At 43.7% G+C, this 17347-nt stretch overlaps 1 protein-coding gene across 7 annotated transcripts in view; it reads right to left on the reverse strand.

The window, feature by feature from the left end:
• Positions 1–17347, reverse strand: part of LOC139565392 (RNA binding protein fox-1 homolog 3-like) — a 393289-nt gene that overhangs the window by 113740 nt on the left and 262202 nt on the right. Inside the window, exon 1 of one of the 7 annotated variants that reach the window (XM_071385697.1) lies at positions 15245–15336. The exons of 5 other annotated variants lie outside the window; for them this stretch is intronic. In XM_071385697.1, coding sequence (XP_071241798.1) covers positions 15245–15262 — 18 coding nt within the window. In that variant the 5' untranslated portion in view covers positions 15263–15336. Of the gene's footprint in view, positions 1–11610; positions 11713–15244; positions 15337–17347 lie in introns of those variants that run through there. One more of the 7 variants, XM_071385698.1, reaches the window with a different exon arrangement.

Raw genomic sequence — 17347 nt, forward strand, 5'->3', positions numbered from 1 at the left:
CTGTATTCATATACAGTACAGCAGACCCCCCCCCCCCCACACACACATACGAACACACCTGTATTCATATACAGTACAGCAGACCCCCCCCCCCCCCACACACATACGAACACACCTGTATTCATATACAGTACAGCAGACCCCCCCTCTTCCCCTCACACATGCACACACACACACCTGTATTCATATACAGTATAGCAGACCCCCCCTCTTCCCCTCACACATGCACACACACACACCTGTATTCATATACAGTACAGTAGACACCCCCCCCCCCACACACATGCACACACCTGTGTTCATATACAGTATAGCAGACTCCACACACACCCATGCACATACCTGTCTTCATATACTGTACAACATACCCCCCCCCCCCCCCCCTCTCTCCCCCCCCCCCACACACACACACACACACACACACACACACACACACACACACACACACACACACACACCCCCCCCCACACACACACACACACACCTGTTTTCATAAACAGTACAGCAGACCCCCCCCCCCCCCCCCCACACACACACACACACCTGTCTTCATATACAGTACAGTACACCCCCCCTCTCTTCCCCCCACTCATGCACAAACACACAGACCTGTTTTCATATACAGTACATCAGACAACCCTATCTAACTGATTAATCTCTTTCATTCTTTTTTTGTGTGGTTCACACCGTCATTCCTCCTCTTCCTGCGTCCCAAAACATAATTTGAAGACTGAGTCTCTGTGTCATGAATCACCGAGGAAGAGCTCTTAGGTAACGGCATTCAACAGAAAATATGCTCTGTGCATGATAGCAACCATTTTTCCAGATAAGCAGACAAACTACACCTCTTCCACAGTAAATTGCAAATAAGAACAGTATATCAATGATAACTTGAAAATTCATCATGTGTTTATGGAGATTTTCTCTTATTGATTCTAAACTGGTACAATAACATACAACTTATGCATACAGTCTCCTCAGCGTTTTTAAAGTAAGCTATTTCAGGCCTTTTGAGTTTTATTGTTAAAAAATTAAGGTACATTTCAACAGGGGCGCAACTTTCACTGGGGACGTGGGGTACATGTCCCCCCACATTCTGAAATTGCATTTTTGTCCCCCCCAGTTGTATCATTGGAATGTGATACAAAAAGAGGCAACGGTGTGCTTTAGGACCATGCGAATGCTTCCGAGCGGTCGGTAGGCTGTTTGGAGTGTTTATCCGACAAAAAAAATGAATGACAAAAAAAAGGTTATGTTCCCCACACTTCTAAAACCAAAGTTGCACCCCTGCATTTCCATATCTAAGTTATCTATAAAATGTTATGAACGGCCCCTTTGAATGTACATGTTCCCATTGGGTTCCGGTGGTCTAAGACAGGCTGTAAATGTACACAGAGCATCAGTGTAAAAGTCAAAGAGTCAAAGCTGCAGCAGAAGCCAATGGAAAGGTAATGGCGTATTATGAAGAACTACTCTCTGAGGATTACAACACCTGCCTTTTACACTGAAATGAGCACTGTCATTTATACAGACCTTTTTAGATCCGTATGAATGTGCTGTCTGTGTCATTTTAACTGAGGTCCTCAGCAGGTTTCCTGTGGAGAAAAACAGACTCTGAAACCAGAATAGGTCCCCTGTGTTGTAATCAATGGGAGACACCACAGATACATCACTATTACAATACTTAACAAATACTGTAACACGCCATCACTATACCTGCTTTATTTAAAAATGTGTTTTATATTAAAACTTCCCGAACAATACTTCCAACACAGTCGATAACACTAATACAACTACTGATACTAATACCATTGCTACTAATGACAATAACAAAAATAGAAACCTATCTGAACTGTGACAAGTGTTTCAGGATTACAATTGGACTCCTAATGGGTTCTCCTGTAACGCTTTAATTCACTACCTATGCGATATCAATTCCATTATAATCTCATTAAACTACTGCACACTGAGGTGATTTCAAATGAATGTGAAACAGCCAACCGCACACTCCTTCCTAATTGAGCAATAATTTGAACTCATTATTATTGCCCATTATTAAATTAATGAACTTAATGGACTTATTTTCCAAATTGCAAAGACCCCTGGCAACATGTTTTTGATTCCATTAGCAGACATACTGGAGGAAATGAGACACACAGAGGTGTATATGCAATTAGCCTACCGCTGTGTGCTAATCTTATACTGACTCCAAGATGACCACTCTCACCATGCAAGACATGATGTTTAATCTCCATATTATAAAATAATAAAACACTCCTGTCACAAGGTGTATCATATATAGCCTACGTCACATTCAAATGGGACAGTTATTGAGTAACATTTCATATGAGTGGTTAGGTGAAATTTGAAATGTTCTTATAGAAAATATGAGAATCATCGATATCCACTTGACAAATTTGCAGAAAAGAAGAAAGCAGACTACCTGCATAAATGCTAGAGGGCAATCGATACCTCACCAACCATAAATGACGCATGTTGATATGGATATTGAATTCTGTATTTAATTAAAACCATACTCCTGCGCTCACTGTCAAAATTCCACAGCTCCATTGTCGATAGTGTTAGATGAGAAGAGGGTTGTACAGTGATTTGTGTTCATCACAGCATGAGAAAAAGAACAAGAGAACTGGCCAGTGTGTCAGCACCACATCAATCAGTAATCACATTTCTGTTCTCTCCCCCTCTACACTGAAGGACAAAGGCACCACACAGACTCCTCAAAAAACACACATCGTCCTGTCTAATCACATCAACAATTTAACACTCATATTAGATTTAAAGCCTCCCCAAACCTAAGTGTTTTTTTCTCAACAGGAAGTAATCTAAGGGAAGGGCAGACAAAGAGGTATTAAGAGTTATTATAACATCAACAAAAGATAATCATTGTCAAATTATGCTTTGCAATGCAACTCAAATTAATGTAATTATTTTTTAAATGTACTGTAATCATATTGTATAAAAAACTAATTTAAGGTGAACTGCTTTGCATTTTGTGCATGTCCTTAAATCCTCAAAGTCTGAGGTTGACATTTGCAACAAACAGCCCATTGGCTGTTTGCTGCAACAGAATTAAGAATGGAACCGTGGCGTTGTGATTTGTTGAAGAAGATAGAATATGCAATTATATTGTAGGAAGTGTCTTAACTTTGTTTACTGTAAACATCCAACATTGACAGTGTCTTTACATCGTAGTGATAAAAAACAGCTGCATAATTTAAAACAACAGAGACCAAATGCTCCTCTGAGGTACAGAATAAGCGCTACATGATATCCTATGAATATCAATGGGTATAAAAAATTCTGCTCCCCTGAGAGACCAATAGTATACCGCTAGTTATAACTCATTTTGATTTCAAATCGTGTCAATGCCTCAGTTTTTCCCCCTGCATTTTGCTGCAGCCCAATGCAATAGCAGCACGCAATCTCAGAACTACAGTAAACTAACAGGCATTTAAACCAAGTTAGTGCATTCTGTACACAACCAAAGCCATTAAGAATGGGGTCTGAATGAGAGAGACAGAAAGAATGGACCTCGTGCGACCCAGGGGCCAAGGTAACTACACTTCCACTACAGTATTCACTGCTCATTTGGAAGTCTTTAGTTGTCAACAAAATCAATTTTTTGAGCAAGTCTCTAGTCTCACTGGGTACAGGTCGTAAAATATTTAACCAGTATAGAGACCTGGCAAGTCATTGGTTTAAAAAGAACATACTGCTTTCAGACTAGGCCTCTCTCTATCTCTTCAGAGAGAGCCAGCGGTGATTTGTCTGCCCACTAAAAAAATTTTTTGCAACCAAAGATTTGGCAAAACCGTTAAAGTGATTTGTTGGGATTGCCAGTTGAACCATGAAGTGCAATGAAAAATGACAAGCACACTTTAGACTGGCTACCGTCACATTATTCCGAAACATGTATGCACTTATATATTTTGGAGCAAAAAAATGCTGTGTCAACAGCGTCAGATTATACAGCATTTCAATGAGAATTATTTATCAGCTGAACCTCAGTCATATTTATGGGCTCTTCTGCACAGATGAAGAGAGCCACCTCCACACTGTTGAATATTTCTCTTTCTAGTCTACTTTAACGGGGGCTTTGGCCAGCACACATTAAGGCTGTTGGGCATATGAAAAGACACTGGCCGCTAGTGCAGGCTGCTGGGTCACTTCATGGGCAGAATGAACATATGATATCACAATCGTATCACACATGTAATTACATGTGACTAATGTGATTTACAAAACACAAAGACAAACACACACATATTGTGCGCACGTGATTTGAATTTGATTTGTGTTTGTTTGTCTTTATGTGTTCTGTAGACACACACACACGCACGCACGCACGCACGCACGCACGCACGCACGCACGCACACACACACACACACACACACACACACACACACACACACACACACACACACACACACACACACACACACACACACACACACACACACACACACACACACACACACACACACACACACACACACACACACACACACACACTGAAAATAACATCCAGTTAAATAAATCTTTGGTGAAGAGGTTGAATAAATCTCAGGTGAAAAGGGAGGGAAGTGGCAGGCTCCTATAGAATATGGTTAAACAACCCAGTGCTCTCCCATCAATAAAACAACACATGAAAGTTGAATAACCATCAGCTCTGTTCGTGCATTTGGGAGGTGTGACACACCCCCCGACCACAACTGAAGAGAAATGGAACAATTGTAGATGTGTGCAAACACAATTCGACCAACTGCGACAAAAATGCACTAATGAAATCACCACCGACCGGGTAGTTTTGCAATGTTCCTAATACACACACACACACACACACACACACACACACACACACACACACACACACACACACACACACACACACACACACACACACACACACACACACACACACACACACACACACACACACACACACACACACACACACACACACACACACACACACACACACACACACACACACACACACACACACACACACACACACACAGTATAGAGTCCAATACTGACATGGGGTGAAATGAAGGTACCTGTCCTCATCATCCAAGGCCTGTGTGTGCCTGACCTGAAGAGAGGAGGGGTAGGGGAGGTAAGGGGAGGTAGGCCTGGGGCATGGCCAGAGGAGGCAGGCTGAGAGAGTAAAGAGCCATCCACTGAGACTTATAAAGTCCCAACTACAATTTACAGGGAATGCTGAAATAGTAGTGGCCACTGGCGGGTCATGCTGTCGAAGGCACTCTTTTATTTGCTTCATTCCCTTTGACACCGCCTCTCGATTAGGGTCATAAATCCCTTGAAATCGGTCAATAACCTATAACACTAATGCCACTCTCCTGACATTCATTTTACTGCCTGGGTGCCACAATGTTTCTTAACTCATTGCACGTGACAGAGGATTTTATACTGGCCTCGATTGATTGAGAAGAGTATATAACAAGCTTTATATAGTGTGTTTGTGCTTCTATAAAATAACATGAATATGGATAGGGTCAAGACAGGAGAATATTCTGTTCACTAGCTTGATTTATTGGATGTTCTCTAAGTTAGCAGGATATCGCAGAGGTAAGACAACCCCCAAGCAACTGGCAACTCTGACTAATAGCATAATATTTTGTTTGAATTTTATGAGTACATAACCTGATAATTCTATTTGAATAAGTGTATATCCAGGCAGTATCACAACCGGCCGTGATTGTGAGTCCCATAGGGCGATGCACAACTGGCCCAGCGTCGTCCAGGTTTGGCCGGTATAGGCCATCATTGTAAATAAGAATTTGTTCTTAACTGACTTGCCTAGTTAAATAAAGATTAAATAAAATGAACATAAAATATGAAAGAGTGGAAACCACCCAAATAAGATGTATTGTTTCGGGCTGAGAGAAGGAGGAGAAGTGAAGTCAATTCCTTATCATGCGTGGCAAGTTGCCAGTGGATATGTTTTTCTTTTCCATTCTCACTGGGGCTTCTCCTCCAATCGTTTTTGTGTGTGGGAACTGACACTTCAGGGCATATCCATGCCACAGACGTGTTACTGATGTGCATGCCTTCTGTTCCAACACTGATGACAGGATGAAGAATCGCCATATGAGACATACTCATGGAATTACCCACAGTGCAACAGGGGAAAACAAGAGGTATTTATGAGGCACATGCTCTACGCGAACGAATTGTGTGGATAAAATATACATTCTGAACACAAACGGAATGGGATTTCAAAATAAGCTTTATGGTGTACCCGTGTGTTCGCATGTGCCGGGAATTAGTTATTTCATGATCAGACAGACTGAAACAGGTAAAGGGTTCAGACTCTGATCAGACAGACTGCGGTAAAGGGTTTAGACTGCTCAGACATACTGCGGTAAAGGGGTTAGACTGATCATACAGACTGAGGTAAAGGAGTTAGACTGATCAGACAGACTGAGGTAAAGGAGTTAGACTGATCAGACAGACTGAGGTAAAGGAGTTAGACTGATCAGACAGACTGAGGTAAAGGAGTTAGACTGATCAGACAGACTGAGGTAAAGGAGTTAGACTGATCAGACAGACTGAGGTAAAGGAGTTAGACTGATCAGACAGACTGAGGTAAAGGAGTTAGACTGATCAGACAGACTGAGGTAAAGGAGTTAGACTGATCAGACAGACTGAGGTAAAGGAGTTAGACTGCTCAGACAGACTGAGGTAAAGGAGTTAGACTGATCATACAGACTGAGGTAAAGGAGTTAGACTGATCAGACAGACTGAGGTAAAGGAGTTAGACTGATCAGACAGACTGAGGTAAAGGAGTTAGACTGCTCAGACAGACTGAGGTAAAGGGTTCAGACTCTGATCAGACAGACTGAGGTAAAGGGTTCAGACTCTGATCAGACAGCCTGAGGTAAAGGGTTCAGACTCTGATCAGACAGACTGAGGTAAAGGGTTCAGACTCTGATCAGACATACTGCGGTAAAGGGTTCAGACTCTGATCAGACAGACTGCGGTAAGAGGGTTCAGACTCTGATCAGACAGACGGCGGTAAAGGGTTCAGACTCTGATCAGACAGACTGAGGTAAAGGAGTTAGACTGATCAGCCAGACTGAGGTAAAGGAGTTAGACTGATCAGACAGACTGAGGTAAAGGGTTCAGACTCTGATCAGACAGACTGAGGTAAAGGAGTTAGACTGATCAGACAGACTGAGGTAAAGGAGTTAGACTGATCAGACATACTGCGGTAAAGGGTTCAGACTCTGATCAGACAGACTGCGGTAAAGGAGTTAGACTGATCAGACAGACTGCGGTAAAGGAGTTAGACTGATCAGACAGACTGCGGTAAAGGGGTTAGACTGATCATACAGACTGAGGTAAAGGAGTTAGACTGATCAGACAGACTGAGGTAAAGGAGTTAGACTGATCAGACAGACTGAGGTAAAGGAGTTAGACTGATCAGACAGACTGAGGTAAAGGAGTTAGACTGATCAGACAGACTGAGGTAAAGGAGTTAGACTGATCAGACAGACTGAGGTAAAGGAGTTAGACTGATCAGACAGACTGAGGTAAAGGAGTTAGACTGATCAGACAGACTGAGGTAAAGGAGTTAGACTGATCAGACAGACTGAGGTAAAGGAGTTAGACTGCTCAGACAGACTGAGGTAAAGGAGTTAGACTGATCATACAGACTGAGGTAAAGGAGTTAGACTGATCAGACAGACTGAGGTAAAGGAGTTAGACTGATCAGACAGACTGAGGTAAAGGAGTTAGACTGCTCAGACAGACTGAGGTAAAGGGTTCAGACTCTGATCAGACAGACTGAGGTAAAGGGTTCAGACTCTGATCAGACAGACTGAGGTAAAGGGTTCAGACTCTGATCAGACATACTGCGGTAAAGGGTTCAGACTCTGATCAGACAGACTGCGGTAAGAGGGTTCAGACTCTGATCAGACAGACGGCGGTAAAGGAGTTAGACTGATCAGCCAGACTGAGGTAAAGGAGTTAGACTGATCAGACAGACTGAGGTAAAGGAGTTCAGACTCTGATCAGACAGACTGAGGTAAAGGAGTTCAGACTCTGATCAGACAGACTGAGGTAAAGGAGTTAGACTGATCAGACATACTGCGGTAAAGGGTTCAGACTCTGATCAGACAGACTGCGGTAAAGGAGTTAGACTGATCAGACAGACTGCGGTAAAGGGTTCAGACTCTGATCAGACAGACTGCGGTAAAGGAGTTAGACTGATCAGACATACTGCGGTAAAGGGTTCAGAATCTGATCAGACAGACTGCGGTAAAGGGTTTAGACTGATCAGACAGACTGCGGTAAAGGGTTCAGACTGATCAGACATCTGCGGTAAAGGGTTTAGACTGCTCAGACATACTGCGGTAAAGGGTTTAGACTGCTCAGACAGACTGCGGTAAAGGGTTCAGACTCTGATCAGACAGACTGAGGTAAAGGGTTCAGACTCTGATCAGACAGACTGAGGTAAAGGGTTCAGACTCTGATCAGACAGACTGAGGTAAAGGGGTTAGACTGATCAGACAGACTGCAGTAAAGGGTTCAGACTCTGATCAGACAGACTGAGGTAAAGGGTTCAGACTCTGATCAGACAGACTGCGGTAAAGGGTTCAGACTCTGATCAGACAGACTGAGGTAAAGGGTTCAGACTCTGATCAGACAGACCGAGGTAAAGGAGTTAGACTGATCAGACAGACTGAGGTAAAGGAGTTAGACTGATCAGCCAGACTGAGGTAAAGGGTTCAGACTGATCAGACAGACTGAGGTAAAGGGTTTAGACTGATCAGACAGACTGAGGTAAAGGGTTTAGACTCTGACTGTGTCTCGTTTTAAATGACTGAATTCTCTAAATTGCCTGGAAATAAATCCTGTCTCACTCTTAAGTCTAGCTGACACACACTATGAGCCCAAAGCCTATGAGTTATCTTTCCAATCAGTGTTCAATCATCCATGATGTCTTATCTTATTGATCAGCCTTAAGTATATTGTGTAAGACATCATAAAAGAGGGCAACATGGTTGAACCTTTGTTCCAGTTTTTCTGTAGATCATCTTTTTTTGTTAAGTTGGTGCCATAAGCCTCCCTCAATATTTCATTTTCCTAGTCCTTGAGCACAGTGGGGGGTGAGCCGGGGCTGCAGGTGAAATGGGGGCTGGGCTTTGGCGCCGTGTATTCTTCTCCTGAATACGCTGCGAGGTACAATCTAACACATTCATGTTCATTCACTGACACACGGCCGGGAAACTAATGTACAGTATGTCATCTTATCTGATGTAATATTACCATGCTAATGCCTTTGCTAGCGTCTAACATACATTGAAGCCGGTAGTTTACATACACTTAGGTTGGAGTCATTAAAACTCGTTTTTCAACCACTTCACAAATTTCTTGTTAACAAACTATAGTTTTGTCAAGTCGGTTAGGACATCTACTTTGTGCATGACACAAGTCATTTTCCAACAATTGTTTACAGACAGATTATTTCACTTATAATTCACTCTATCACAATTACAGTGGGTCAGAAGTTTACATACACTAAGTTGACTGTGCCTTTAAACAGATTGGAAAACAGGGGTGGCAGCATCATGTTGTGGGGTACTTTGCTGCAGGAGGGACTGGTGCACTTTCCAAAATAGATGGCAACATGAGGCAGAAAAAGTATGTGGATATATTGAAGCAACATCTCAAGACATCAGTCAGGAAGTTAAAGCTTGGTCGCAAATGTGTCTTCCAAATGGACAATGACCCCAAGCACACTTCCAAAGTTGTGGCAAAATGGCTTAATTTAAGGACAACAACGTCAAGGTATTGGAGTGGCCATCACAAAGCCCTGACCTCAATCCCATAGATAATTTGTGGGCAGAACTGAAAAAGCATGCGCGAGCAAGGAGGCCTACAAACCTGACTCAGTTACACCAGCTCTGTCAGGGATAATGGGCCAAAATTCACCCAACTTATTGTGGGAAGCTTGTGGAAGGCTACCCGAAACGTTTGACCCAAGTTAAACAATTTTAAGGCAATGCTACCAAATACTAATTGAGTGTATGTAAACTTCTGACACACTGGGAATGTGATGAAAGAAATAAAAGCTGAAATAAATCATTCTCTTTACTATTATTCTGACATTTCACATTCTTAAAATAAAGTGGTGATCCTAACTGACCTAAAACAGGGAATTTCTACTAGAATTAAATGTCAGGAATTGTGAAAAATGTAGTTTAAATGTATTTGGCTAAGGTGTATGTAAACTTACGACTTCAACTGTATGTGCATTAGCCAGTTTCCATTTTACTACCGAACTGGCTCCTCTGCTGTTCATTGTTTCCAGGCAGTTGTTAAAGCTGCAGTTCCTCTCTGCCTTTCTCTATCTCAGCCTCGTGACAAAAAGCCCATAGAACGATCTGGCCTTTAATCACTAAAACAGATCTTATTTTTCCTCTCTCTGGAATGGCTGGAGCTGAATTGACGTGTAGCCTCCACAGCGCCGAGGCAAAATGGCCGTCCCAGTAACGGCTCACAAGCCCCTGGACAACCTGAGGCATGGCCATCCAATCCCACATCATTAAGGCTAGAGTCCTTTATTGTGTTGGAAGGCATTAAACGGTGCGCTGGCTCTAGCCCTGAAGTCACACTCCACTAGGAGAAAACAGCAGAAAAATAACAGCACAGCTGGATAATGACTTTTCCCTGGGAGGCTGACCATGTGTATGAAAGTGCTAATGATAGCAGGTACAATAAGCGAGCGCAAGACTTTTACTGCGTCCAGATATATTTTCCTCAGCTAAACTTGCCAGTGATTTCCCCCATGTAGGTGTCTTTCTGTAGTTTAAGAAGAGCCCCCCATCCCCCCCTCCTCCCCTCCTCTCCCTCCATCCCTCTCTCCCTTCATTCTCTTCCTTCTCCAGTATCTAATCTCCTTATCAGCTGTACAGCTAATATCAAAGAGGACTGTGGTGTGAAAATCCTGCGAGTAAAACCCGCTGTCGGAGTCTAATTACAATTAGCTGGGCTCCAGACCCATTAGGCCTGGGGGGGAAGAGTGCAAAAGCGCAGAGAATTAAAGCTACTGATCACTAATGATCCCACAGACTAAAGGAATGGGTTCAGATTTGGGGATCTCTGAAATATACCCCGTCTCTTCTTCCTGTTTCTAAGTCTAAAGGCTGATCTCCAGGCCTTCTTTCAAATGCTCTGAGGGAAGGTGCAATTACGATGCTTCCACAAGTTTTGGAGGCTGAAAGTTGTTCAACTGCTGGTTTAACACAGCCATTATTGTCTTGATATTAAATAAGACAAAACATATCCTGCTAAAAACCATGAGAATGTAGATGATAATAGTTTCTCCGCAAAGCTTTATAGCACATCAAAGTTCGTGACGTTTATGGCATGCCATGACACTAGCCCGTGTCTGTGTGTCATGTGAGTAGTAAAACGTGCCTATGAAAGTTAATGAATGGTGATTAACCGCCATTATCCCATGTTACGAGTAACTTCATATTGATTTATGTACCTCACATCTTCACAAGTTCCCTTCAAGTGAAGCACTACTAAAATTCACCTTAAAAAGGAAATACCTCTCGTTTGATGATGTAAGCCCCACGTTCTTCCTGGCGGCTGTGTTGGAGGACTATCCGGGGCAGAGAGATAGAAGAGTCCAGAGTTATTAGGGCCGTCAGGTAAGTGTGTGGCGACAGCGACAGCGGCCTGGGATGGGGTTGGAGAGAGAGGCGGAAAGCACCAGCTAATGAAAGCGTCTCAGGGAGTACTAAAGAGTCTACGTGACACTACTCCTAATTCGTCTGTCTGAGGACACAGATCAATTAATACATTAACAAACGATCAGAGACACTTCATCTTGCAATATGAAACCAGCAGCCTGGACTTGCTGCTCGGCCTCCCGTCCTGAATGGCTGATCAGCTCGGCTTCCATGAACTGCAGTCCCCCATGCATCTCAACAGCCTCCACTAGTCAGACAGATAAAGATGTTGTAGATGCACATGTTTTACTACAATTATTGTAACTGTTTTTAGCCAATTTCATGACTCTCTGGATAATATGAGTCATTCAAAAGGTACAGTAGTTTGTTCAAATTTATTTTTCAGATTCCTGATAGACTTTTCTTTGCGTTCTGACAAAACATAGTAACACTAACTTTTCATAATGATGCCATTACAATACTGAATCACGAACATTGGGACAGAGTATTCCCAGAGTTTTTTATTTTATTTATATCTAATACAACCAATCACCTCTTGGCTCAGTAACGTGATGCCTCACCCCAACACATTAGGCATTGTCTAGCCATGGAACCCCATGTTGTTTCAAACACACAAACAAACCATTAAAATATAGTAGGTCAAACATACTGAAAGATTCAGTGGATTCAGTGGTGGGGACTGGCACAGCCATTACAGTAATTTGATCATCCTGTTGTAGAAGAACTTTCCTGCAATGCAGGAAATGTAAAACTTGTATTGTATTTGAGGTCACTTTGACTTGATTTTCCCTAACAAAAAATGTATCAACCCATTCAAAAATGTCCATTAATTATAATCCACATAATAATTCCCATTTCCTGTTGCTACAGGATTATTTTCCTGCTGTAGTAAACTGGCTCAAATTAAGATCCTACATCTGTAGCGTGAGTGAGTGTGTTGGTGGTGTGTTGGGGAAGTCAACAGTAAACCAACGCTCCACACCAGCCAAGGCAGCCATATATCCACTCTGCTCTCCCCCCATTACCAGGCTCTCTGCTCAGCAGCCAGGACCCTGCCCTGCTCAATTATTCATGGCATTCAGGGGAAGACAGAAACATTCATGTTTTCTCCCCTCCTCACCTCCTCTTCTAATGCAAAGGAACAAACGAGTGAAGAGAATGACACAGGCCACCCATCCATTCCTCCATCTCTCCATTTCTCAATCGTCCATCTCTAGGATCATTCCGGTTTGCTCCACCTTTAGTGACAGAGGTTGAGGTGGTGGTTGGGGCGAGGAGGGCAGTAACTAACACTGACCAGACGGTCTGTTGCTGTTTGGAGATTTACTTCTGGGAGGAGGGGGAGATGGTGGTGGGTGGTACCCAGGAGTAGGCTGCATAACCAGGGCCTGTCTTTGTATACACATTCATCTATATCAGGGGGCAGCAGGGAAATGAAAGCCAAAGGTAATTGCCCCGGATAAGAACATCTGCTTGGTGAATAAATATTCTAATGAGGGGAGCTCACAGGTTCCCCAGACTGATCCAGTGCTGACAGTCCTCCGGAGGGACGACAGGTAATGCTCAACACCTGCACCTCAAATGTAAGAAAGACGCTCCCTCCCTCCCTCCCTCCCTCCCCTGCCACAGTAACTAAATGCTGGGTGACAACAACACACACCACAGCATTGTGTAAATCTTCTCCCAGATTAACTGGGTTAAGATTCCAGGAGTGCCAGCCAGGCCCCCTCTGTGCCACACTGTCCATGCCCAAGCCGCAACTTCTCCCAGCATGCAGCTGTGTGGCACAGGAAGGGAATGGCTGAGATGTGGCGATGAAAGAGGAGGGGTAGTCAGGCTAGATTGAGCGAGGGAGCCCCGTGGCACACACACACCTTCAAAGAGGCCTGCTCGCTCAAAGACATGGAGATGCCTTTCCCAATTAGCATCAAACCCCTGTTAGCACATAGCACCTCACAGGAACACTTAATTGCTTTGACTGCTGGGTAGGCCTGTGTCGGACAGTTTTACTCTGCCTAAACTGCAGTAATATAGAGGGAGTAGGGGAGCAGCTAGGGCTCCACTTTATGTCATGTTTTTGATATATAACATTCTGTATTATTCATACACTTGGCTGTTGCTTTAATGGAAAATAACAAATAATTCTGAGGCTCAGAATGGACTGAACTGGAGGCTGGTAGAGTCGAGTAGCTTCCTCCACAGCCGATTCTCCCCTCACTGAAATCCAAAACTGACAATCGATAGCCACAAGCACGCCCTGCGTTCCTGCTATGCAACAGACGCAACCCAAATTCCACCACAGTTCAATAGCTTTATGATCAGAATGCCAAAGATTGGAGGGAAAGTATTTTTTTCAAATCCTTAAGTTTACTGTTTCTTGGTACAGATGGTAGTGAAAAAATGTATGTCTGTAAATTAATATGGATTGCAAAGAGCTGCAATCTGCATTAGTGTAGACATCTCAACGTAGAAGGGAGGAATAGCAGAGAGTATTGAGTGGGGATTGTTGTGGTGGGGAGGGAATGGAAAACCACACAGCAGACACAACTGATCTGACTAATTACCAATGATCTCATACACAATTAATTAGCACCTCTGGATAAAGCACTGTACACACTCTTACTGTATGTTTTACACAATTTATTTATGGTCAAAATGTTTTGAAGTGGAATAAAAAGGACTAAGCTATGGGTGATAAAATGGGAAATAAAAACCCTTTAAAATACGTTCAAAGAAGATATCCATAAACAGTGATTCCAAAATGTGGCCCCCGAAAGTATAGCAGCAACAGTTTGAGGAACTGGTCAAAACAAACAGATATAGCTTCAAATGGTCCATACATGCCAGTTGGTTTAATTGTTAACTATGTCTGCAGAATATGAACGCAGGGAGAAATATGGTAAGCTGAAAATAACATCCAGTTAAATACATCTTTGGTGAAGAGGTTGAATAAATCTCAGGTGAAAAGGGAGGGAAGTGGCAGGCTCCTATAGAATATGGTTAAACAACCCAGTGCTCTCCCATCAATAAAACAACACATGAAAGTTGAATAACCATCAGCTCTGTTCGTGCATTTGGGAGGTGTGACACACCCCCCGACCACAACTGAAGAGAAATGGAACAATTGTAGATGTGTGCAAACACAATTCGACCAACTGCGACAAAACTGCACTAATGAAATCACCACCGACCGGGTAGTTTTGCAATGTTCCTAATACACACACACACACACACACACACACACACACACACACACACACACACACACACACACACACACACACACACACACACACACACACACACACACACACACACACACACACACACACACACACACACACACACACACACACACACACACACACACACACACACACACACACACACGCAACTCTGAGCATTCACACACACACACACACCTTCCCTCCCTCTGCAGTTCGAGGCAATACAAAACAAGATTAGAGCAACTCTGTGGTACAGTACTCACCCAAAAATACATCATCATTTCGGATGTGGGACAGGTGAGGGTGCAGGCACGACGGAGACTGTGGGGTTGAGCAGTGGGACAGGTCCAGCCAGTTTGAGTCAGGAAGAGAGGCGATCCGACCGTTTGGAACGAGTGCTTTACTGGTCCCTCTTCCACTGGGGCAGCCCTCCCTCTCAACTGTTCAATGGGGCTCGACTAGCTTTCCCCTCTTCTCTTCTTCCTCTGCCCTTCAATTTTCAAAAGCCGCCTTTTTCCTCTTCTTTCAGCCTCACAGAGAAGAAGCAGACAGAGAGAGAGGAAAGCTTGGGAGGTGTTCTAACCTTTTTCTTTTGATACTCTTGCCTCTCCACGCCACTCACTTTGTCTCTCTCTCTCTCTCTCTCTCTCTCTATCCTGCTCTCTCTCTCCTTCTCTCTCTCTATCCTGCTCTCTCTCTCCTTCTCTCTCTCTATCCTGCTCTCTCTCTCTCCCTCTCTCCCTTGCTCTCTCTCTACTCCCTCTCCCACTCGATTTTCTCTCACTCTTTGGCTTGTGCTGTCTCTTATTGGTGAATGTGGAATCAGTCAGTACAGCGCGGAGGCTCAACTACAGCAGGAGCAGCCTGCGCCTGACAGCTGCCTCCAGCATTCCTCCACTGGAGCCGTGTTCCTCTGCATAGAGGAGTGCTGTGCTGCGCGCCGAACAAATCGGGATCTCACAGACGGTACTGTAAAATTCAGCATCCCAGGGTGGGGGATAGAGGTGGTGGGGGATGGAGTTGGTGGGGGTTGGTGGGGGGCTGGTGATGGAGAGAGCGGCAGGGTGGGGGGGAGGGAAGAGGGTTTTCTGTTGATGATGATGCTATTGATGGTGGTGTGCTATCTGAGGCGGGAGTGAGAAGATCACTCTCCTCTTTTCACTTTCTGACTGACTGAGACGATGTACTTAAGTTATGGCAGCTTCAGCTGTACGAGGAGCAGAGAGAAAACACTGCAGGGAGCACCAATAAAGACTGAATGTACTGAAAGTATGCCAAGGGGAACTAGGAGCATCAGCTTATTCTCACTCTTTTCTACTTTTCTGCAAAGGTTGTGTGTGTGTGTGTGTGTGTGTGTTCAGTGCGTGTGTCTATCTTGTTTCAGCTATAGGATCAACCAGAAATAGAGTGGTCATGAAAAACCAAGGGGGTTCAGATGGACCAAATTGTAGTTGGTAGTCATATGCAGTAGGTATGGCATATGAAAAAAGAATTTGGTTAGGGGTGAGAACGAAGCTCTGTGCTGTGCGGTGGGTGTGGGTGCCAAGAGACACGCTTTTGTGTGTTCTCCATCTGGCGGCTGTTAAGGGGAGGGAAGGGAGGGAGGAGGCTCGCCTATCTTTTAGACAGCATTGTAACAATGAGCCTGCCTCAGCAAATTTCTAAACATATCATCAATACACGGCTGGGCGCTAAGGCTTTTAATATTAACCCTGTGGCAACCAGGGCAGACTGCGGAGAGCTGGAGTGTTTCTGCGGCTTCCTCCACTGCTGGATCATCCAATAAAATACGGCCTGGGGGATGAGCTCATTTGTTGTAGGATCCTAAAGAACATTTGCCAGTCATAGAGAACATTGTGGTAATGAACAGAAGAGATATATTCAGGTTATGTTACCCATCAGTAATTGCCACATAAGGAGGCTGAGTTAAATTTGCAGTTTGCAGCTGGCTCTGAGCGAATTGCGTACACAAGGGGCCTCGTTCATATGGCGTTACTGTCATCTTAAATTTATCAGCAGTTTTTTTCCCTTACCCCTTTTGTTTTCTTTTAAAAATGAGGAATTGATCGTTGAAATGTAAAACACCAGACGGTTATTTTAGGAACTCCAAATATTCAGTCGAATATAGCTCATGCATAAGTAATGCATTTCTCACTACTTTGTTCTTTTGTTATTGCTAGATCACAAGAGAGCCTCTCCACCACTGTGTACACACAATCTATTATTGTGGGCATTAACATACAAGTCATCCATATCTTTTTTACATGTCCACCAGACTCAATGGATTTACATTAGCAATCACGGTGGGTAAGCGCCCCCCACTCCTCCATCAATCTCTGATGGGAAATAAAAATGAAATGCACTTC

Source organism: Salvelinus alpinus, chromosome 36, assembly GCF_045679555.1.
Source record: "Salvelinus alpinus chromosome 36, SLU_Salpinus.1, whole genome shotgun sequence".
Taxonomy (NCBI): domain Eukaryota; kingdom Metazoa; phylum Chordata; class Actinopteri; order Salmoniformes; family Salmonidae; genus Salvelinus; species Salvelinus alpinus.